The sequence below is a fragment of the Entelurus aequoreus genome, linkage group LG03, assembly GCF_033978785.1.
Source record: "Entelurus aequoreus isolate RoL-2023_Sb linkage group LG03, RoL_Eaeq_v1.1, whole genome shotgun sequence".
NCBI lineage: Eukaryota > Metazoa > Chordata > Actinopteri > Syngnathiformes > Syngnathidae > Entelurus > Entelurus aequoreus.
In genome coordinates this window covers 3,662,188-3,686,808 of record NC_084733.1, presented here as the reverse complement: position 1 = coordinate 3,686,808, position 24,621 = coordinate 3,662,188, and the positions used below count along the sequence as shown (strand labels likewise).

Sequence of the window (24,621 nt, the reverse complement as noted above, 5' to 3'; positions counted from 1 at the left end):
TTTCGAGCGTCACAAGGCACATCACTTCTGCCACATTTCCTTTTTTACTTCCTGCAGGCTGCACAGACAAATGACTTGTAACTTGACCAAGGCCGTGAGATGAATGCTGCTACATTTTACAGTGAGTACTTTGCAGAGGCCAGTGTGGAAAAGTGCCTTCTAAGCGTGCAGGCAACCACAACACGGTTGCAGACGACATCGTGTTGTGTGCGTCTGTGAGTGAGAGTGTGTGTGTGTGTGTGTGTTTTGTGGCTGCAGTGGCCTGTTATTGTTGTCGCTGTTGGTGGAAAAGTCCAGCAAACAAACACATTCTGCTGAGTGCTGCATGAAGCAAGTTAGTGTGTGTGTGTGTGTGTGTGTGTGTGTGTGTGTGTGTGTGTGTGTGTGTGTGTGTGTGTGTGTGTGTGTGTGTGTGTGTGTGTTTTAATGTATTTTGTTCTATTTTACATTATATATCATATTGTATTTTATTGTATTTTTGCAAATGGTTTTTAAAATGTATTTATCTGTATTTTTATTTTTGCACATTTTTTTTATTATGATTTTAATTTATGATTTTATGTTATTCTATCCATCCATCCATCCATATATTTCTACATTTGCAAATGTTTTCTTTTCAGATTTGCACATTCTTTCTTTCATTATTTAGATGGGGGGGAGGATTGTGCTTTATAAATAAACCTGCATTTTTATTTTTATTTTTTAGATTTGCACTTTTTTTCTTTTAATTTTTAGATTCGCAATTGTTTTCTTTTTCTTTTTCTTTTTTAGATTTGCAAATTTTTTTTCTTTTATTTTTGCAAATTTTTTATTTGATTTATTTAATTTTTTTTTAGATTTGCACATTTTTTTCTTTAATTTTTTAGATTTCCAAATGTTATTTATTTATTTATTTATTACCTATTTTAGATTTCCAAATTTTTAAAGTGTTAATTTATTTGATTAAATTATGATTTATTTTAAGATTATTTTCAGTTTTGCCTTCTTGAATTGCTTTGTGCACGAATTCCATCCATCCATCCATCCATCCATTTTCGACCGCTTGTCCCTTTTGGGGTCGCGGGGGGTGCTGGATTGTGCTTTATAAATAAACCTGCATTTTTTTTTAGACTTGCAATTTTTAAAAAACTTTTTTAGATTTGCACATTTTTTCTTTTATTTATTTTTTAGATTTGCACATTTTTTCTTTTAATTTTTAGATTTGCAATTGTTTTCTTTTTCTTTTTTAGATTTGCACATTTTTTTCTTTTATTTTTGCAAATTTTTTTATTTGATTTATTTTAATTTTTTTTAGATTTGCACATTTTTTCTTTAATTTTTTAGATTTACAAATGTTATTTATTTTTTTATTTATTACCTATTTTAGATTTCCAAATTTTTAAAGTGTTAATTTATTTGATTAAATTATGATTTATTTTAAGATTATTTTCAGTTTTGCCTTCTTGAATTGCTTTGTGCACGAATTCCATCCATCCATCCATCCATCCATTTTCGACCGCTTGTCCCTTTTGGGGTCGCGGGGGGTGCTGGATTGTGCTTTATAAATAAACCTGCATTTTTTTTTAGACTTGCAATTTTTAAAAAACTTTTTTAGATTTGCACATTTTTTCTTTTATTTATTTTTTAGATTTGCACATTTTTTCTTTTAATTTTTAGATTTGCAATTGTTTTCTTTTTCTTTTTTAGATTTGCACATTTTTTTCTTTTATTTTTGCACATTTTTTTATTTGATTTATTTATTTTTTTTTAGATTTGCACATTTTTTCTTTAATTTTTTAGATTTACAAATGTTATTTATTTATTTATTTATTACCTATTTTAGATTTCCAAATTTTTAAAGTGTTAATTTATTTGATTAAACTATGATTTATTTTATGATTATTTTCAGTTTTGCCTTCTTGAATTGCTTTGTGCACGAATTCCATCCATCCATCCATCCATCCATCCATCCATTTTCGACCGCTTGTCCCTTTTGGGGTCGCGGGGGGTGCTGGGTTGTGCTTTATAAATAAACCTGCATTTTTATTTAGACTTGCAATTTTTAAAAAACTTTTTTAGATTTGCACATTTTTTCTTTTATTTAATTTTTAGATTTGCACATTTTTTCTTTTAATTTTTAGATTTGCAATTGTTTTCTTTTTCTTTTTTAGATTTTCCCCTTTTTTTCTTTTCTTTTTTATTTTTGCACTTTTTTTTTTTTTTTCAATTTGCACATTTTTTCTTTAATTTTTTTTCGATTTTGCAAATGTTATTTATGTATTAATTTATCTATTTTAGATTTCCACTCTTTTTCCCCCCCAAAGACTCCTGCATCATTTTTGAAGCAATGCAAGAACCCGATTTGCAATCCATATTTGGTCTTGCTTAACAAAACCTGCTCAGAGTGCCTGTTATTGTTGTCGCTGTTGGTGGAAAAGTCCAGCAAACAAACACATTCTGCTGACTGCTGCATGAAGCGAGTTAGTGTGTGTGTGTGTGTGTGTGTGTGTGTGTGTGTGTGTGTGTGTGTGTGTGTGTGTGTGTGTGTGTGTGTGTGTGTGTGGGGCGAGGAAAGCCAGGTCTGGAGTTTCTCTCCTTTGATGTAATGAATAGGGGAGGTGAGTGTTGTGCAGGCATGTAACCAAACACACCGTCAGCTCTGACCCCGAGAGGCACGGTCGTGCAGAGCAGTGCCGTTAAGCAAACTGTTGCGCAATCACGTCTTGCAACTACAGCAGGTTCTGGGTTCACAGAGCTGTTCAGGTCCTACGACGGCAATGTAAGTCGGGGATAACACCAGAGCAGGGGGGCCTTAACTTTTTCCACTAAAAAATTAAAGCATGCGGGGGGGCTTAGGGTTGTCCTGGTACCAAAATGTATTTTGATACTTTTCTAAACAAAGGGGACCACAAAAAATGTCATTATTGGCTTTATTTGAACAAAAAAAACTTAATGTACATGAAACATATGTTTATTATTGTCATTTAGTCCTTAAATAAAATAGTCAACATACTAGACAACTTGTCTTTTAGTAGTAAGTAAACAAACAAAGACTCCTAATTAGTCTGCAGTAACATATTGTGTCATTTATACACCTATTATTTTCTACACATTATAAAGGACAAACTGTAAAAATGGAAGATTAATCTACTTGTTCATTTACTGTTAATATCTGCTTATTTTCTGTTTCAACATGTTCTATCTACACTTCTGTTCAAATGTAATAATCACTTATTCTTCTCTTCTTTGATACTTGACATTAGTTTTGGATGATACCACACATTTGGGTATGGATCCGATACCAAGTAGTTACAGGATCATACATTGGTCATATTTAGGGCTGCAACAACTAATCGATTAAATCGATTAAAATCGATTATTAAAATAGTTGCCGATTAATTTAGTCATCGATTCGTTGGATCTATGCTATGCACAGTTTTTTTTTTTTTTTTTTTTTTTTTTTTTTAAATAAACCTTTATTTATAAACTGCAACATGTACAAACAGCTGAGAAACAATAATCAAAATAAGTATGGTGCCAGTATGCTGTTTTTTTCAATAAAATACTGGATAGGATAGAAATGTAGTTTGTCTCTTTTATCCGATTATTAATAGATTAATCGAAGTAATAATCGACAGATTAATCGACTATCAAATTAATCGTTAGTTGCAGCCCTGGTCATATTCAAAGTCCTCACGTGTCCGGGGACGTATTTACTGACTTTATAATCATAATATGAATTTAAAAAAGGTTAAAAAGATTTTTTGACAATAGTAAATATCGATGTAATCATAATAGTATCGTCTAAATATGCTATTGTACTTGGCATCAATACAGTGGATGTCAAGTGTAGATCCACCCATGGCATTTGTTTACATTGTGACGGCGGTAAGCTATTGTATCCTCCTACGGTGTGTAGTGAAGCATGTTTAGCTATTCCTCGCCCTGCAGTGATAATGATACTTGTAAGAAACTCACTTTGTCGCCAATAGAGACAAGGATTAGTGATTTAGAAGTAGCTAAAAAACTGTGGATGGATGTTAGCCGCTAGCTAGCTAGCCATGTCTTAAAGCAGCTCTTCCTGAGGGTGTTTCAGTGTTATAACTTCACCTTTATCTTTACTTTTTAAGCCAAAATGCGTCCGTTCTCCCTTTTCTGTCTACACTGCTTGTAAGTACTCTGCGTGCGTGCGCTGCCGAACACGCTCCTCTGCTCGTAAAACCACCGTTTTTAAAGTTAAAGTTGAAGTTAAAGTGCGTCACACACTAGGTGTGGCAAAATTAGTCTCTGCATTTGACCCATCACCCTTGGTCACCCCCTGGGGGGTGAGGGGAGCACTGAGCAGCAGCGGTGGCCGCGCCCGGGGAATCATTTTTGGTGATTCAAGCCCCAATTCCAACCCTTGATGCCGAGTGCCAAGCAGGGAGGTAATGGCTCCCATTTTTATAGTCTTTGGTATGACTCGGCCGGGGTTTGAACTCACGGCCTACCCATCTCAGATTTTAGAGGCGGTATAGTACCGAATATGATTCATTAGTATCGCGGTACTATACTAGTACCGGTATACCGTACAAGCCTATACTTGTGGTGCTGATGCATGGTAAAAATTAGGGATGTCCGATAAAATCGGCCTGCCGATAAATGCGTTAAAATGTAATATCGGAAATTATCGGTATCGGTTTTTTTATTATCTGTATCGGTTTTTTTTTGTTGTTTTTTTGGTTTTTTTAATTAAATCAACATAAAAAACACAAGATACACTTACAATTAATGCACCAGCCCAAAAAACCTCCCTCCCCCATTCACACAAAAGGGTTGTTTATTTCTGTTATTAATATTCTGCTTCCTACATTATATATCAATATATATCAATACAGTCTGCAAGGGATACAGTCCGTAAGCACACATGATTGTGCGTGCTGCTGGTCCACTAATAGTACTAACCTTTAACAGTTAATTTTACTCATTTTCATTAATTACTAGTTTCTATGTAACTGTTTTTATATCGTTTTACTTTCTTTTTTATTCAAGAAAATGTTTTTAATTTATTTATCTTATTTTATTTTATAATTTTTTTTTAAAAAGCACCTTATCTTCACCATACCTGGTTGTCCAAATTAGACATAATTATGTGTTAATTCCACGACTGTATATATCGGTTGATATCGGTATCGGTTGATATCGGTATCGGTAATTAAAGACTTGGACAATATCGGAATATCGGATATCGGCAAAAAGCCATTATCGGACATCCCTGCGCTTCCTGTGCGTGCTCTGGATGACGCCGGTCGGGGCGGCCGGGACATCGCGGGTCCCGTTCTGGTTTCTATGTAACTGTTTTTATATTGTTTTACTTTCTTTTTTATTCAAGAAAATGTTTTTAATTTATTTATCTTATTTTATTTTATAATTTTTTTTAAAAAAGTACCTTATCTTTACCATACCTGGTTGTCCAAATTAGACATAATAATGTGTTAATTCCACGACTGTATATATCGGTTGATATCGGTATCGGTTGATATCGGTATCGGTAATTAAAGAGTTGGACAATATCGGAAATCGGCAAAAAGCCATTATCGGACATCCCTAGTAAAAATGTATGTTTGGTCCACAGACCATTGGCACATTTTGGCCCTTGGAGGCAAAACATTTGGGCAGGTTTCTTTCACTGGCCAGTAAACATCCCAGCATGAGTAAATGGCGACGTTAACAAGAACGAGGTCAGGGCGCTGACACGTACCTTTACACCGTGTGACGGCAGCGTCTCCATCTCCGACGCTTTCTGCGCCAAAGTCTGCAGGTTGACCTCCTGGGAGACCCTGCGCTTCCTGTGCGTGCTCTGGATGACGCCGGTCGGGGCGGCCGGGCCGTCGCGGGTCCCATTCTGGGGGACCCGCATCGCCGGGGCCGCCTGGTCGGAGGCGGCGAGGAAAGGGTCGCTGTCCGACGGCGCCCCCCCTTCCTTGGAGAGGCGACGCGACCTGCGGAGCTGCGCCTGGGACGAGGGATCCGGCAGAAACTGCGTCTGGGAGAAGGGGTCCGGCAGGAGCTGCGTCTGGGACGAGGGACCCGGCAGGAGCGGCGGATCCGAGGACTGCTGGGGCTCTGGGGTGATGTCCTGGATGATCGGTTCCGGGATGTTGTTGGCGGGAGCGGACGTGGAGCACTCCTGGGAGAGAAGGACCACGGGTTGTGGGTGCGGGTGCGTGTTGGGAGCAGGGGGGTAATAGTCCAGCACATGCGAGCTTTGTTGTTGCAACTGCTGATGTTGCATTTGCTGCTGAAGTTGTTGCATTTGAAGGCGCTGCTGTTGCAGTTGCTGCTGGATGAGATGTTCCCGCTTGAGCTGCTTGGGGGGTTTGTCCTGCACCGAGTAGTTGGGCGGGTTAGGTAGCCTGGTGTTGCCTTGGAAGGTTTGGTAGTAGGCAGGAAGGTGCTGCCTGGGCTGACCAAAGGCTAACTGGAAAGGCTGCAAGACCGAGCTGCCCCCCTGGTGGGAGGCGTTACTCGGCTGGGGGTTCAGCGCTCCGGGTTTTAGAGTCTCCTGGAAGACCTGACTGGGCTGCTGCTGCTGCTGCTCCCACTCCAGATTCCGAGCCTCAACAGCCTCCCTGTAGACGTCCGACTGCTTGCCCCCGGCTTTGCTCGTCTCTTGCGCGGTCTTTCCGAACGCGGCCTGGTTCCTGGAGTCGGTCACGTTGACACCCCCCAGGTAGTTGGCGAAGGTCTGTCCCCAGTTTGCCGTGGTGGTCCAGGTGGCGGCCCTCTGCTGCTGGGACAGCGACGGCTGCTGCTGCCGACCGGGCTCCTGTCGGGCCCACTTCATCGGGACGGTCTGCTGATAATGGCCCCGGTTCTGGTCGCCCTTCTCCGGGCTGAAGATGACGGAGTTGAGGTACACGTGGGGAGAGGCGGCCGCGTTAGAGGCGGCACCGCTCGTAAGCTCAACTTTCCCGGGGGCGCCCGCCTGGACGTAGTAGGCCCCCTCGGGCTGCTGGGAGCCCTCCTTCATGGCGGCGGCTTGATCGGAGAAAAACGTGATGCGTTTGCCCGTCCTTTTTGCGGCAGGTTTCTGCGGGGCCGGCACGCTCATGACGAGCATTAATACGCCGAAGTGAAGCAGAAAACTCCCAATGAAAAGGCAGAAGTCCCGTAGGCTCCAAAAGAAGTATCTTCCCTCTGCAGCTCAGAAGAAGTCCAACGGTTGGTAATCCTCAGCCCTGGGAGGAGAAACAGAAGTCAAATCACTGAAGCCTCAAAATGATATTTCCCCAGCTTGAAAAAAACGCCCTCGAGGGGGGAGGTGGGCTCATTATCACTGCATGAAACAACATGTGTGCTTTGTCAGCGGGACGCTTCACTTTAGAAAGAAGGTGGCGGCTGTGAGAAAAGGGAAACAATATTCACAAAAGGTCACATGACACCAAATAGGCCCCCCTTACTACTACTACTAATAATAGATTTTATTTATAAAAGCACTTTACATTGAGCAAACAACCTCAAAGTGCTACAATGTATTTAAAAAAAAAAAAGATAATAAAAATATTTTTTTTTAAAACTAGAACGGCCTAATAGCTAGAACTAGCACGCATATTTCTAAAAAAAAGGCTTTTTTTTTTAATAAAAAGAAGGGTTTTTAAGCCATTTTTAAAAGCATCCACAGTCTGTGGAGCCCTCAGGTATTTATTTGTTCAGTAGCCCATGGAGGGGCTACTGAACAAATAAATAAGCGGCGTTTGGTCATTTTAACATGAAATAAATTATATCCATATTACCATATTTTCTTAATTCATATCTTGTTTAAAAATATATTCATATATCTTACAAACTCCATATATCGCCCAACCCTAGTAGTAATCTTCAACATTTAATCCATTACATTTTATATATATATATATATATATATACACACACATATACAGTATACACATATATACAACACATGAATATATACACATATATACAGTCACACACATACTACATGTATACACACACATACACATGTATACACACATATATATATAAATATATATATATATATATATATATATATATATATATATATATATATATATATATATATATATATATATATATATATATTAGGGCTGCAACTAACAATTAATTTTATAATCGATTAATCTGTCGATTATTACTCCGATTAATCGATTAATAATCGGATGAAAGAGACAAACTACATTTCTATCCTATCTGGTATTTTATTGGGAAAAAACAGCATACTGGCACCATACTTATTTTGATTATTGTTTCTCAGCTGTTTGTACATGTTGCAGTTTATAAATAAAGGTTTAGTAAAAAAATAAAATAAAAAAAATAAAAAAAATAAAAATTAAAATAAATAAATAAATAAATAAATAAAAAACTCTGCGCATGCACATAGCATACATCCAACAAATCGATGACTAAATTAATCGGCAACTATTTTAATAATCGATTTTAATCGATTTAATCGATTAGTTGTTGCAGCCCTAATATATATATATATATATATATATATATATATATATATATATATATATATATATATATATATATAATATATATATATATATATATATACACACACACATAAATACACATATATAAAGTTTACACATATAAACAACATATGAACGTAATATATGTCATACATCACATACAACAATGTAATAGATGTCATATATCACATACAACAATGTAATAGATGTCATATATCACATACAACAATGTAATAGATGTCATATATCACATACAACAACGTAATAGATGTCATATATCACATACAACAATGTAATACATGTTATATATCATATAAAACAATGTAATAGATGTCATATATCACATACAACAATGTAATAGATGTCATATATCACATACAACAACGTAAAAGATGTCATATCACATACAACAATGTAATACATGTTATATATCATATAAAACAATGTAATAGATGTCATATATCACATACAACAATGTAATAGATGTCATATATCACATACAACAACGTAATACATGTTATATATCATATAAAACAATGTAATAGATGACATATACCGCATACAACAATGTAATAGATGTCATATATCACATACAACAACGTAATAGATGTCATATATCACATACAACAATGTAATAGATGTCATATATCACATACAACAATGTAATAGATGTCATACATCACATACAACAACGTAACAGATGTCATATATCACATACAACAACGTAACCGATGTCATATATCACATACAACAACGTAATAGATGTCATATATCACATACAACAATGTAATAGATGTCATATATCACATACAACAATGTAATAGATGTCATGTATCACATACAACAATGTAATAGATGTCATATATCACATACAACAATGTAATAGATGTCATATATCACATACAACAATGTAATAGATGTCATATATCACATACAACAATGTAATAGATGTCATATATCACATACAACAACGTAATAGATGTCATATATCACATACAACAATGTAATAGATGTCATATATCACATACAACAATGTGGGCTCTGTACCGAGGATGTCGTTGTGGCTTGTACAGCCCTTTGAGACACTTGTGATTTAGGGCTATATAAATAAACATTGATTGATTGATTGATTGATGTAATAGATGTCATATATCACATACAACAATGTAATAGATGTCATATATCACATACAACAATGTAATAGATGTCATATATCACATACAACAACGTAATAGATGTCATATATCACATACAACAATGTAATAGATGTCATATATCACATACAACAACGTAATCTGTATTTCTTGTAAAGTGTATAAAAAGGAGTATGGAAGCTGGACACTTTCATGTGGTATTGGACAGAAAGGAGGACTAATTTTCTCCTCCATTTAAAAATGTGGACATTATCATCACTACTGTCTGAGTCCAATCAATGCAAGTCATCACAATCCGGTAATACACCAACTTATAGTCTTGTCTTCATGAAAGAAGGGAATCTACAACATGCTTGTATTATCATTAAACACCTTTAACTTGTTAACCTCTCTGTCATAAATAAATCAATACAAATGATATCTATGAATGAGGGAGATGCCCTCCACTTGGTCCATTGAAAAGTCGCTCGCCTGCAGAAGTGTGTGCACCCCTGTCATAGACTCTAGCTTAAAAGTGTGTGCACCCCTGTCATAGACTCTAGCTTAAAAGTGTGTGCACCCCTGTCATAGACTCTAGCTTAAAAGTGTGTGCACCCCTGTCATAGACTCTAGCTTAAAAGTGTGTGCACCCCTGTCATAGACTCTAGCTTAAAAAAAAACAACATGTCATAACGTAATGAAAATCCAAGAAATAGCTCGTACCCTTTTTGGTCCCAGTGGACCTCTCCAGCACCTTTGCAAAACATGCTGTCATTGCAACATGATCCAAATAATGCTGGCTATCACAATAAAGGTGATGGAGCACCGCCACAATAAATGACATGAAATGATGCCATCTAAATCCCCGCAAAGGCCACTAAACACTGAATAAGAACAATAAAGAAGCACATTTTAAAAGCCCAGTATGAGTCATGGAAAGGGAGGTCTGTGCCCTTTGAGCCGCAAAGGGACCACAAAGGAAGGACAAAGTGAAAGTGAACGAGATGAACTGATGATGTGTGAGATAGCAGCGAGAGCAGGCTGAAAAAAAAATGTTGACAGCCTGTAACCATTCTATCGCCGTGGCAACCACCCCCCCCCCCTCCCCCGCTATGAGTATCAAAAATGTTACCATTCAGCAATGGCCAGGTTTCTGGGCAGACTTTGGCACAGCCGTGCGTGCCACATTTCCCAGCGTTTTGGGTTTCTAGTGAAAAACTCGGCACCATCTGCATGCCGACTTCATCCACATGTTATTATTCAGAATAGCCCGTTTACGTTAAAGATCCCGTAATACAGTGGTCCCCTACCTTTTTGTAGCTGCGGACCGGTCAACGCTTGAAAATTTGTCCCACGGACCGGTGGGGGGGGGGGGGGGGGGGGGGAGTGTATTTAAAAAAAAAAAAAAAAATTTTTTTTTTTTTTTTTTACATAAATAAATACAATCATGTGTGCTTACGGACTGTATCCCTGCAGACTGTATTGATCTATATTGATATAGAATGTATATATTGTGTTTTTTATGTTGATTTCATAAAAAATAATAATAATAATAAAAAATTTTTTTTTTTTTTTACATAAATAAATACAATCATGTGTGCTTACGGACTGTATCCCTGCAGGCTGTATTGATATATATTGATATAGAATGTATATATTGTGTTTTTTATGTTGATTTCATAAAAATAAAAAAATAAAAATTTTTTTTTTTTTTTTTTTTTTTTTTTACATAAATGAATACAATCATGTGTGCTTACGGACTGTATCCCTGCAGGCTGTATTGATCTATATTGATATAGAATGTATATATTGTGTTTTTATGTTGATTTCATAAAAAAATAAAAAATAAATAAAAAAAAATTATTATTTTTTTTTACATAAATAAATACAATCATGTGTGCTTACGGACTGTATCCCTGCAGGCTGTATTGATCTATATTGATATAGAATGTATATATTGTGTTTTTATGTTGATTTCATAAAAAAAAAAAAAAAAATTTTTTTTTTTTTTTACATAAATAAATACAATCATGTGTGCTTACGGACTGTATCCCTGCAGGCTGTATTGATATATATTGATATAGAATGTATATATTGTGCTTTTATGTTGATTTCATTAAAAAAAAAATATATATATATATATATTTTTTTTACATAAATAAATACAATCATGTGTGCTTACGGACTGTATCCCTGCAGGCTGTATTGATCTATATTGATATAGAATGTATATATTGTGTTTTTTTATGTTGATTTCATAAAAAAAATAAAAATTTTTTTTTTTTTTTTTTACATAAATAAATACAATCATGTGTGCTTACGGACTGTATCCCTGCAGGCTGTATTGATATATATTGATATAGAATGTATATATTGTGTTTTTATGTTGATTTCATTAAAAAAAAAAAAAAAATATTTTATGTTTTTTACATAAATAAATACAATCATGTGTGCTTACGGACTGTATCCCTGCAGGCTGTATTGATCTATATTGATATAGAATGTATATATTGTGTTTTTTATGTTGATTTCATAAAAAAAATAAAAAAAGTTTTATTTTTTTTTACATAAATAAATACAATCATGTGTGCTTACGGACTGTATCCCTGCAGGCTGTATTGATCTATATTGATATAGAATGTATATATTGTGTTTTTTATGTTGATTTCATAAAAAAACAAACAAAAAAAACATGTTTTTTTTGTTGTTTTTTTTACATAAATAAATACAATCATGTGTGCTTACGGACTGTATCTCTGCAGGCTGTATTGATCTATATTGATATAGAATGTATATATTGTGTTTTTTATGTTGATTTCATAAAAAAAAATAAAAAATAAAAATAAAAATATTTTTTTTTTTACATAAATAAATACAATCATGTGTGCTTACGGACTGTATCCCTGCAGGCTGTATTGATATATATTGATATAGAATGTATATATTGTGTTTTTTTATGTTGATTTCATAAAAAAAAAAAAAATATTTTTATTTTTTTTTACATAAATGAATACAATCATGTGTGCTTACGGACTGTATCCCTGCAGGCTGTATTGATCTATATTGATATAGAATGTATATATTGTGTTTTTATGTTGATTTCATAAAAAAATAAAAAATAAATAAAAAAAATTTAATTTTTTTTTTTACATAAATAAATACAATCATGTGTGCTTACGGACTGTATCCCTGCAGGCTGTATTGATCTATATTGATATAGAATGTATATATTGTGTTTTTTATGTTGATTTCATAAAAAAAATAAAAATATTTTTATTTTTTTTTACATAAATGAATACAATCATGTGTGCTTACGGACTGTATCCCTGCAGGCTGTATTGATCTATATTGATATAGAATGTATATATTGTGTTTTTATGTTGATTTCATAAAAAAATAAAAAATAAATAAAAAAAATTTAATTTTTTTTTTTACATAAATAAATACAATCATGTGTGCTTACGGACTGTATCCCTGCAGGCTGTATTGATCTATATTGATATAGAATGTATATATTGTGTTTTTTATGTTGATTTCATAAAAAAAATAAAAAATTTTTTTTTTTTTTTTTTACATAAATAAATACAATCATGTGTGCTTACGGACTGTATCCCTGCAGGCTGTATTGATATATATTGATATAGAATGTATATATTGTGTTTTTATGTTGATTTCATTAAAAAAAAAAAAAAAAAAAAAATTATTTTATGTTTTTTACATAAATAAATACAATCATGTGTGCTTACGGACTGTATCCCTGCAGGCTGTATTGATCTATATTGATATAGAATGTATATATTGTGTTTTTTATGTTGATTTCATAAAAAAAATAAAAAAAGTTTTATTTTTTTTTACATAAATAAATACAATCATGTGTGCTTACGGACTGTATCCCTGCAGGCTGTATTGATATATATTGATATAGAATGTATATATTGTGTTTTTTATGTTGATTTCATAAAAAAAAAAAAAAAAAAAAAAAAAAAATTTTTTTATTTTTTTTTTACATAAATGAATACAATCATGTGTGCTTACGGACTGTATCCCTGCAGGCTGTATTGATCTATATTGATATATAATGTATATATTGTGTTTTTTATGTTGATGTCATAAAAAAAAAAAAAAAAAAAAAAATTTTTTTTTTTTTTTTTTTTTACATAAATAAATACAATCATGTGTGCTTACGGACTGTATCCCTGTAGGCTGTATTGATCTATATTGATATAGAATGTATATATTGTGTTTTTTTATGTTGATTTAATAAAAAAAAATAAAAATAAAAAAAGATTTTTTTTTTTTTTTTTTTACATAAATAAATACAATCATGTGTGCTTACGGACTGTATCCCTGTAGGCTGTATTGATCTATATTGATATAGAATGTATATATTGTGTTTTTTATGTTGATTTCATTAAAAAAAAAAAAAAAAAAGATTTTTTTTTTTTTTTTTTTTACATAAATAAATACAATCATGTGTGCTTACGGACTGTATCCCTGCAGGCTGTATTGATCTATATTGATATATAATGTATATATTGTGTTTTTTTATGTTGATGTCATAAAAAAAAAATAATAATAATAATAATATATATATATTTTTTTTTACATAAATAAATACAATCATGTGTGCTTACGGACTGTATCCCTGCAGGCTGTATTGATCTATAGTGATATAGAAAGTATATATTGTGTTTTTTATGTTGATTTCATAAAATAAAAAATAAAAAAAGATTTTTTTTAATTTTTTTTTACATAAATAAATACAATCACGTGTGCTTACGGATTGTATCCCTGCAGGCTGTATTGATCTATATTGATATAGAATGTATATATTGTGTTTTTTATGCTGATTTCATTAAAAAAAATAAAAATAAAAAAAAAAAATTTTTTTTTTTTTTTTTAATTCTTGTGCGGCCCGGTACGAATCGGTCCGCGGACCGGTACCGGGCCGCGGCCCGGTGGTTGGGGACCACTGCCGTAATATGATTGAAAGAGGAGTCAGGAAGTCCATGAATTTATTCCATTTTGGAATAAGGCATATAATCATAAAAAAATGTGGAAAAAGTGAAGCGCTGTGAATACTTTCCGGATGTGCTGCACATAAAAAGTTGGATGGAGTACACAAGCGTGAAGACACACACCTCATTAGCATTAAAGCCACAGACACACACAAGCAGGTACATCTTAGACATGACCAGTTGAAACAGGATGCACCTGACCTCAATGTGGAGCTTGATGGCCGAGGCTGTGAATACTTACTGTATGTGCAAGCCACGTCTTACTTTCTTATTTGCAATGAATACGCTAAAAATTCTAAAAAAAGAAAAAACAACAAAAAAACAAACACTTCCACATTGTCATTATGGGGTATTGTGTGTAGAATTTTGAGGACAAGAATGATTATTTTACCCCCATTTTGGAACAAAGCTGTGACATAACAAGATGAGGAATAATGGAATACTTTTTGGATTAATTTCCCCACAACTAGTGTGTGTGCGACTATCAGTGGTACTTTTACAACAATGTAATAGATGTCATATATCACATACAACAACGTAACAGATGTCATTTATCGCATACGACAACGTAATACATGTTATATATCACATACAACAACGTAATAGATGTCATAGATCACATACAACAACGTAATATATGTCATGTATTGCATACAACAACGTAATATATGTCATGTATCACATACGACAACGTAATACATGTTATATATCACATACAACAATGTAATAGATGTTATATATCACATACAACAATGTAATAGATGTTATATATCACATACAACAACGTAATAGATGTTATATATCACATACAACAATGTAATAGATGTCATATATCACATACAACAATGTAATAGGTGTCATATATCACATACAACAATGTAATAGATGTCATATATCACATACAACCAATGTAATAGATGTCATGTATCACATACGACAATGTAATAGATGTCATATATCACATACAACAACGTAATAGATGTCATAGATCACATACAACAATGTAATAGATCTCATATATCACATACAACAATGTAATAGATGTCATATATCACATACAACAACGTAATAGATGTCATGTATCGCATACGACAATGTAATAGATGTCATATATCACATACAACAACGTAATAGATGTCATAGATCACATACAACAACGTAATAGATGTCATGTATCGCATACGACAACGTAATACATGTTATATATCACATACAACAACGTAATAGATGTCATAGATCACATACAACAACGTAATAGATGTCATGTATCGCATACGACAACGTAATACATGTTATATATCACATACAACAATGTAATAGATGTCATATATCACATACAACAACGTAAATAGATGTCATATATCACAATACAACAACGTAATAGATGTCATAGATCACATACAACAACGTAATATATGTCATGTATCGCATACAACAACGTAATATATGTCATGTATCACATACAACAATGTAATAGATGTCATATATCACATACAACACGTAATAGATGTCATATATCACATACAACAACGTAATAGATGTCATATATCACATACAACAACGTAATAGATGTCATAGATCACATACAACAACGTAATATATGTCATGTATCGCATACAACAACGTAATATATGTCATGTATCACATACGACAACGTAATACATGTTATATATCACATACAACAATGTAATAGATGTCATATATCACATACAACAATGTAATAGATGTCATATATCACATACAACAATGTAATAGATGTCATATATCACATACAACAACATAATAGATGTCATATATCACATACAACAACATTCTATATGTCATGTATCGCATACAACAACATAATATATGTCATGTATCACATACAACAATGTAATAGATGTCATATATCACATACAACAACGTAATAGATGTCATATATCACATACAACGTAATAGATGTCATATATCACATACAACAACGTAATAGATGTCATATATCACATACAACAACGTAATAGATGTCATATATCACATACAACGTAATAGATGTCATATATCACATACAACAACGTAATAGATGTCATATATCGCATAAAACAACATAATAGATGTCATATATCGCATACAACAATGTAATAGATGTCATGTATCACATACAACAATGTAATAGATGTGGGACTGGAGGACACAAATAACATAGCTACTGTATGTGCGCTAAAGTGCTAACATTTGCTAGGTTAGGACACTTTAATGGTGGAACTTACACTCCCACATCTGCAGCTGACTGATGGAAAGTTGAAAGGGATTTAATTTAAGATATGTAGCAAAGGCTGTTTTGGGGTTGTTTTTTTTTAGAAAGGAGTGGGCGTCTACACATGGTGGGCTCATCAAGCTAGGGATGGGTCAGAAGCAGTATCATGTCTTTTTTCACGCTGACGACATGATATCGATATCAGAGATCTGTCCGATACCAGCAGAAACAACTCTCCAGTATAATCTCTGTTACCAGCAGGCCTGCAAAACTGGACAGCCAGTTCACATCTAAATGTCCTCCAGTTGGCACATTTAGGCCTAGCAGCTACACAACAGATAAGCACACAATAGCACACAAGCTAGACGTGCGTAATAATCATTGAACAGTGTAAAACAGCACATTTGTCAATATAAACAAGTACCAAATAGTTACTTACACATACAACGTCTCCCAGGCAGAAGCATACTAGAAAGTATCTAGTAACACACGAATCCGCATCATTCAACTGACTGAACTTAACTTCATGAATTATTGTGGCCACTAGGTGTAACCAAAAAAACTATTACCACTCCATTTTAACTTAAAGACAGCATAAGCCCATTCCAGATAGGTTAGCATTTTTTTTCATACCTATCATTGTTCTAAGTTTGACTAAACCTAAAAATGTTTGATTATTGCTAATATCGTATCAGATTTATATTGGTTTTGGCCAATACTTAAGTCTCCAATATTGCTATCGTATGGGAAGTGGACGAGTTGTATCGGGCCAGCCCTACTAGGGACTACACCGCTGTGTTTACACGGTGTCCAAGCAGCCTGAGGGCTCACCATTACTGCTCTATGCAACCTGTTTTGCTTTGTGTCATCACTTTATTGCACAACGCTGTTTTCCTGAAGCTGGGGGTTTTTTTTGCGAGTCACTCTGTTGTCTTTTGTCAAAAGCAGGCCGCCATCATACGTTCAACGTGGGACCCAGGGGCCATTTGAGGCCCGTAGCTAATTGCTTAACGGCCCGCGGCTAGGGTTGCAAAATTCCGGGAACATTCAAAGTTGGAAACTTTCCACGGGAATTAATGGGAATAAACATTGAATGCAACATGCTAGATCTCGCAGCATGATTATTAGCTAAAAAAAACCTGAGATAATGCAAATTCAGTAGAATTTCAACCCTGCACTGTGCATTCCTCAATCACATGTGCAGTGCATTCTTCCATCACACGCACAGATAATTCCCAGCATGCTACACACTACAGCAGGGCTATTGAGGCCACACTAGTATTTGAGGCCAAGGACTTCATCCAGTCAGGTAAGTGTTGATGATATTACTGGGGTAAATATATTAGATCTATGGTATTTAAGTGTAATAGAGGTGTAATTGCTTGTTACTGTATGACTGTAGACTACTCCAGCAGACTTACACTCAAGCTAGCTAGCTGTTTCTGTACTTGTTAAATGATTTTGGGGCAAATATCTCTAGCTAGCTAGGTTTATGTACCTCCACAGTCTCATAATGAACCGAAAATATTTCTCCGTTAGCCGTGACGCTCCTTTTCTCTATGTTAAATCCCATTCATTTATGCTAACAACGTTAGCGATCCGAATTGACCTTTTTTGTGATGTGTAAAGTTCAACTAAATCAAAAGGTGTAGTTTTCTCTGCCTTCTGTCCTGCTAGCCATTCTGTTGTCAGACAAGAATGTAGCTTATAGTTTGATTCAGCATGCTGATTGACTGTTCATCAGAGGTGGGACCAAGTCATTGCTTTGCAAGTCACAAGTAAGTCTCAAGTCTTTGCCCTCAAGTCTCGAGTCAAGTCCCGAGTCAAGACAGGCAAGTCCCGAGTCAAGTCCAAAGTCAAGACTGGAAAGTCTCAAGTCAAGTCACAAGTCCTGCATTTTGAGTTTCGAGTCCTTTCAAGTCCTTTTGACCACAGACTAATATTTTTACACAGATTGTGTATGCTTTTAAAACGCTGTATTTATTTATTAAAACAAGTGCATTTGAAATAGCAGGAAAGAAAATAGTACTGACATTGCAATTCATAATAGCACTATTAACCAGTCATTTTAATAGTTTAAACAATTTTAAACATTTAACTCATTCCTTTACAGAATAAACACATTTGCAAAAACAAGTGCAACTGTACTTATTTGTACAAAAGTGTTAACATTGTATTTCCATGGCATATTGCATTGTAACTACTTCCACAGCAGTTTCTATTCTGTTCTTACCTTATCTCATTGATCTCATCTCGTACTGTATGTGTGTTGATGTGTGCGTACACATGAAAAACATAACAAATACATGAACATAACAATGAACAGAGTTGTACTTTTTAGATGTCAGGGCCCTATGCAATATGTACACATATTCTTAATATGGTATATATTTTAACTGACCTTTATTTGACTATGTTTGTCTTTTTGTAGGTGGCTAAAATATGCGGTGCTGCTGACCGCCGTCTAACGTTATGTTACTGTGTGTGATACCTCATGCAACCCTGCTTAAAAAATCACTTGACAAAAAGTATGAATAAGGTAGCAAACTGCAGTGGACGCAACATATTGCCGTGTTTGAAATGACGTTATAACCATAAACATCTTATATGTAGACGCAATATTGGTTGCTGTGACGCGAGCAATTTGCATCTTGAAGTGGTGATGAGGAGCCGGCGAGCAGCCTAAACTGACAGTTGACAGGTAGAAAACAAAGATGCCGGGCTGGTGTTCAGCTTTTTCCTGCTCAAATGAGCGGACTGTTGAAAATAGGAATCGGGGGATTACTTTTCACAAGTAAGATTTAACATTAATGTACTATTGGTTGTATTTTATGAAAATAACATTACCACAGAGTTGAGAAGGAGCAAAGATCTTCAATATTTGTATGTGAAAATCACAAATAAATCTTCTGGGGGAGGATGACGCCCCTACAGGGGTTTGGTTTACAAACTTTCTGCCCCACCTAAAACAAAATTCACCAGCCGCCATTGATTATAATGCATTCTCATTTTAGGCAAAATATAAGACAATACTTTCTTAACAGTATAATTGTAACCAGGAATAAGTCTTCAAGTAACAATATTCAAATACTAACATTGTTGGGTAAAACAGAATTTGGTTTTATTCTGAATCCAGTGAAAGAGATTGGTGGTTTTAGCTGATATAAAGACTTTCAGGTGTTTATATATGTTTAAGTATTTGGCAGACGCTTTTATCCAAAGCGACATACATAAAAAATACATATATAACAATCACTGTAAACATGATCATTTAAGGGAAGAATGTAATACAAAATATCAGTACAAAGTGTCACGACAGAATAAACTCTCTGCTGCTGCAGCAACAGAGATACAGTCTATAAGATATATAGATATCTAATGTATTCATACATTGTTTATAGAGCATGTATATATAACGTAATCATATTGTTTCTTCAATTTAAAAATAGCTGACCGTTTTTTCCCCCCTTCTCTGGGATTATATTCCCAGTTTTGATCTCGGACGTCTGGTCACTTATAGCGTATAAGAATATTCTATTACTGTTAAGCAAACTATGAATAATAAAACATGTGTCCGTTATCATAGCTACACGTATGACAAAAAAGCGCGTGAAAATGAGTGGTATTCAGTGAGGTAAAATGAATTAAATGCGTTGACAGTTCATTGCTCCTGCCAAATGAATTGCACTGAGTGGAGCGGATCACCACTCCAAGATGGCGGCCCCGCGTCTCGTCTGCGCCAGTAGGCAGTAGCGCTCGATGCTGTGTACCCTTATAAGATGTCTATGGTTATAACGTTAGCAGTGAGTTTACAGCCTCACTGATTTAACTACACAGCAAATAAAAGTCATGTTACTTAGCCAATAAACGTTATCTTACATTCAAAACTTACCCTTCTTTGTGCAACTTCAAATGTCGAACGAAGTTGGAAGTTGTTGCGTCTCCGTCTGTAATATTCCAACTGCGTGATTTGCATACGGCAATTCGTTGACCAAGTCGTAGTTTTTATATCCGAACGAAACCAACTTTGGTATAAATCTTTCTCACTGGCGCATTGTTTGACAACTCTTGTTCATTGGTTGTCCTGCAATTTGATTGGATGAATGCTGTGTGATGAAAACAATGTAGATCTAATTTGATTGGCTGTTGTACTGAGAGCACACACGCAGACAGGCAGCACACACGCTGATAGACAGACAGACACGTACAAAATGAAAGCTACGGAGCGCTCCCAAATAACTTTTTAAGCTTTGGGTTTTGGGGAAAGTAGCAAGTCATGTCAAGTCAAAAGGCTCAAGTCCAAGTGAAGTCACAAGTCATTGATGTTAAAGTCTAAGTCGAGTTGCAAGTCTCTTTACATTTTGTCAAGTCGAGTCTGAAGTCATCAAATTCATGACTCGAGTCTGACTCGAGTCCAAGTCATGTGACTCGAGTCCACACCTCTGCTGTTCATGTATTCATCTAGCCTATTTCTATTCATTTGTCCATCAGTCAAATATTTTTAAAGGACTACTCCAATTGTTTAGCTGACTATTTATATCTGTGTGTGGCATTGCATTAGTGTTTTACAAGAATAAATAAATACAAACAGAATAATGCCACGTACACCATCTGATGTGTGGAGACATTTCACCCCAACCAATGTAGGCAGAAAGGCGGTGTACATTTGCAAATATTGTGCAAAGAGCTACGTGAAAAACACCACAAAGATGCAGCAGCATGTAGACAAGTGCTCAATAATATATCATTATTGTAATTCCCCATTCATTCCCATATATTCCCATTCATTCCCATGGACGGTGTCCAACTTCGAATAATCAAAAAATGGTCAATATTTCCAAACTTCCCGAGCTTAACTTCCTGTGGTAAATTTCCGGAAAGTTTCGAGAAATCTACCGGAAACTTTCCACCCCTTTGCAACCCAACACACGGCACAATCGTTAGCATTCCAGTGTTTCCCATAAACTGCCAAGATACCTGTGGCGGTGGGGGCGTGGCTATGGGCGTGGTCACCATGACATCATCGAGTAATTTGCATAATTTACTACAATGATATGATTTTCTCTAAAAAGGCTCAAAAAATGTATACTTACTAATTAATAATAACAGTTTTGTTTTAAACGTCCATCCATCCATCCATTTTACAATATAATTACAACACTTTATGTACATATTTATATACAGATTTGAACAATAAGTTAATCACTGAAATATATTTATTAATTGTGGTTCTTACAAAAAATATATCTTATAAAAATATAAAAGCTAAAATGTCTCTTAAAGCTCTGCCCCTTTAATTAGTGCATACTAAATAATTTAACTTTAGCCTACTACTACAAGCATATTATTTACCAGCAACATAAAGTGAAACAGAGGCAGAGGTGTCCTGCCACAGTCAGTAACAAATAAACATAAAACAGTAGTGGTGGTAGATAGACACAAAGCTTCATCAAACATCTGATCCACTGAACAAAGAGCTCCAAAAATCTTGATCCTACACTTCTCTTTTGTAAAGTAAATCTGAACAGCCGATATGGGCATCTACATCAACTATATGATTTGCCTGAGAAGCTTGACAGGACACAAAAAAAAAAAAAAAAAAAAAAAAATTTAAAAAAAAAAAAAAAAAAAAATTTTTTTTTTTTTTGTTGCGGCCTTAATTCTTTTGTGGCGGGCCGCCACAAATAAATGAATGTGCGGGAAACACTGCATTCCAATATTCTAATCTAGCATGTACATACTTCAGTGTCTTATTTTGGTATGTCACTAATGCTAACTGTAAGCATGCTAATGTTAGCATAGTACTGTTTGCATGCATGAAATGTCACAAAACTCATACCAAAATTGCACTTCCTAGGTCTTTGAGGAAATAACTATGTATTGTACTGGTTTTAAAGGTGAAGACTACCAAAATGGCCCCTGCATTCTTAGATTTGTCAGTGTCTGGCCCTCAGTGCAAAAACTCTGCACACCGCTGGTCTATACTCACAATAATCAAGCACTAGTTAGTAAGAGTTGGTCACCTTACAAAAAGACCATTCAGTTAGAAAAAAAAACAAAAAAAAGGCTCCATCAAGTGACTTGCAATTGTCACCCTTCCTCCTCCCTGTGTGGCGACCGGGCCTTAAAATAGAGGCTGCAGCTGTTCCAATCCTGCACACTTGCCCGAAACCGCACGCACAAACAAACACAGCGTGACTGCAATAATAATAATAATAATAATAATAATAATAGATTGTATTTGTAAAAGCACTTTACATTGAGCAAACAACCTCAAAGTGCTACAGTGCATTAAAAAAAAAAAAAAATTAAAAGATAAAAAAAATAAAAATAAATAAAAACTACAACAGCCTAATAGCTAGAACTAGTATGCATATATATTTTTAAAAAAGGCTTTTTTAAAAAGAAGGGTTTTTAAGCCTTTTTTAAACGCATCCACAGTCTGTGGTGCCCTCAGGTGGTCAGGGAGGGCGTTCCACAGACTGGGAGCGGCGGAGCAGAAAGCCCGTCCATTTCCCGCCTTATTTACACCATGAGTTTTATATGAAACCGAGGCAGAAATGTGCCGGCCCGTGGGCGAGATGGGGCTGACTTGTTAATGACCCGCACCAGAGGCGTGTTTTGGAAAAGTGGAAAAATTGCCGTCCTCACTTCGGAGTAAATGTGCTGCGTTCTCTCTCTATATAATGGGGCTACGGATGGAAATGAGTGTTGGTAGTCTAGAAAACTTGCCAGTTTTGTTCAGATTTTTATTTCCCGTGCGTTCGCCCTCACACATATAGCAAAAAAAAAACGGCCCTGAAAATGAGCTAATAAAGCTAGCGTGCTAACATCGCTATGCTAACATGTTAACAATAGCATGCTTAGAGTTAACATTAGGGAAATGTCAACATCAGGCCTGGGCAATTATTTTGACTCGGGGGGGCCACATTTAGAGGAAAAAAAAGTGTCTGGGGGCCTGTGTATCTATTTTTAGGAACACTAATACAAAAATGTCTGATTGAATGCTTAAAACATTATGACAGACCGCCTTAAAAAATGTAATGGAATTTTACATTTTTCTATGAACGATAAAACACTGAATATTGACAAAATATGAATGTCACACCCCCTTTCGATCGACATATTTTACATTCGAGTGAAACGCAACAAAAATGCAACAAACGGTGAAATATGAACGCGAAGGGTATAAAATAAACCCACTTACTGTCTGATACATCTGATATATCAATGAGCTTTAGAACTTTGTTGCGAAAATCTCCTTCCGCGTCTGTGGAAACGCTTCCCGCCCACACTGCTTGGTGCCTCGTCTGAGCTGCTGTGACGTAGATGACCATAGTAACTAATTAGATGACCATAGTAACTAATTAGATTACCATAGTAACTAATTAGATGACCATAGTAACTGGTATATCAGCCATAAGCGCAGATTCCAACCATTGAAATATTTTGTATTAGGGATGTCCGATAATGGCTGTTTTGCCGATATCCGATATTCCGATATTGTCCAACTCTTAATTACCGATACCGATATAAACCGATACCGATATATACAGTCGTGGAATTAACACATTATTATGCCTAATTTGGACAACCAGGTATGGTGAAGATAAGGTACTTTTTTTTTTAGAAATAATCAAATAAAATAAGATAAATAAATTAAAAACATTTTCTTGAATAAAAAAGAAAGTAAAACAATATAAAAACAGTTACATAGAAACTAGTAATGAATGAAAATGAGTACAATTAACTGTTAAAGG

At 34.9% G+C, this 24,621-nt stretch overlaps 1 protein-coding gene across 2 annotated transcripts in view; it reads right to left on the bottom strand.

The window, feature by feature from the left end:
- Positions 1-24,621, bottom strand: part of mideasb (mitotic deacetylase associated SANT domain protein b) — a 68,778-nt gene that overhangs the window by 30,068 nt on the left and 14,089 nt on the right. For both annotated transcript variants that reach the window (XM_062040966.1, XM_062040965.1), the window contains exon 2: positions 5,720-7,199. In XM_062040966.1, coding sequence (XP_061896950.1) covers positions 5,720-7,081 — 1,362 coding nt within the window. In that variant the 5' untranslated portion in view covers positions 7,082-7,199. The remainder of the gene's footprint in view (positions 1-5,719; positions 7,200-24,621) is intronic.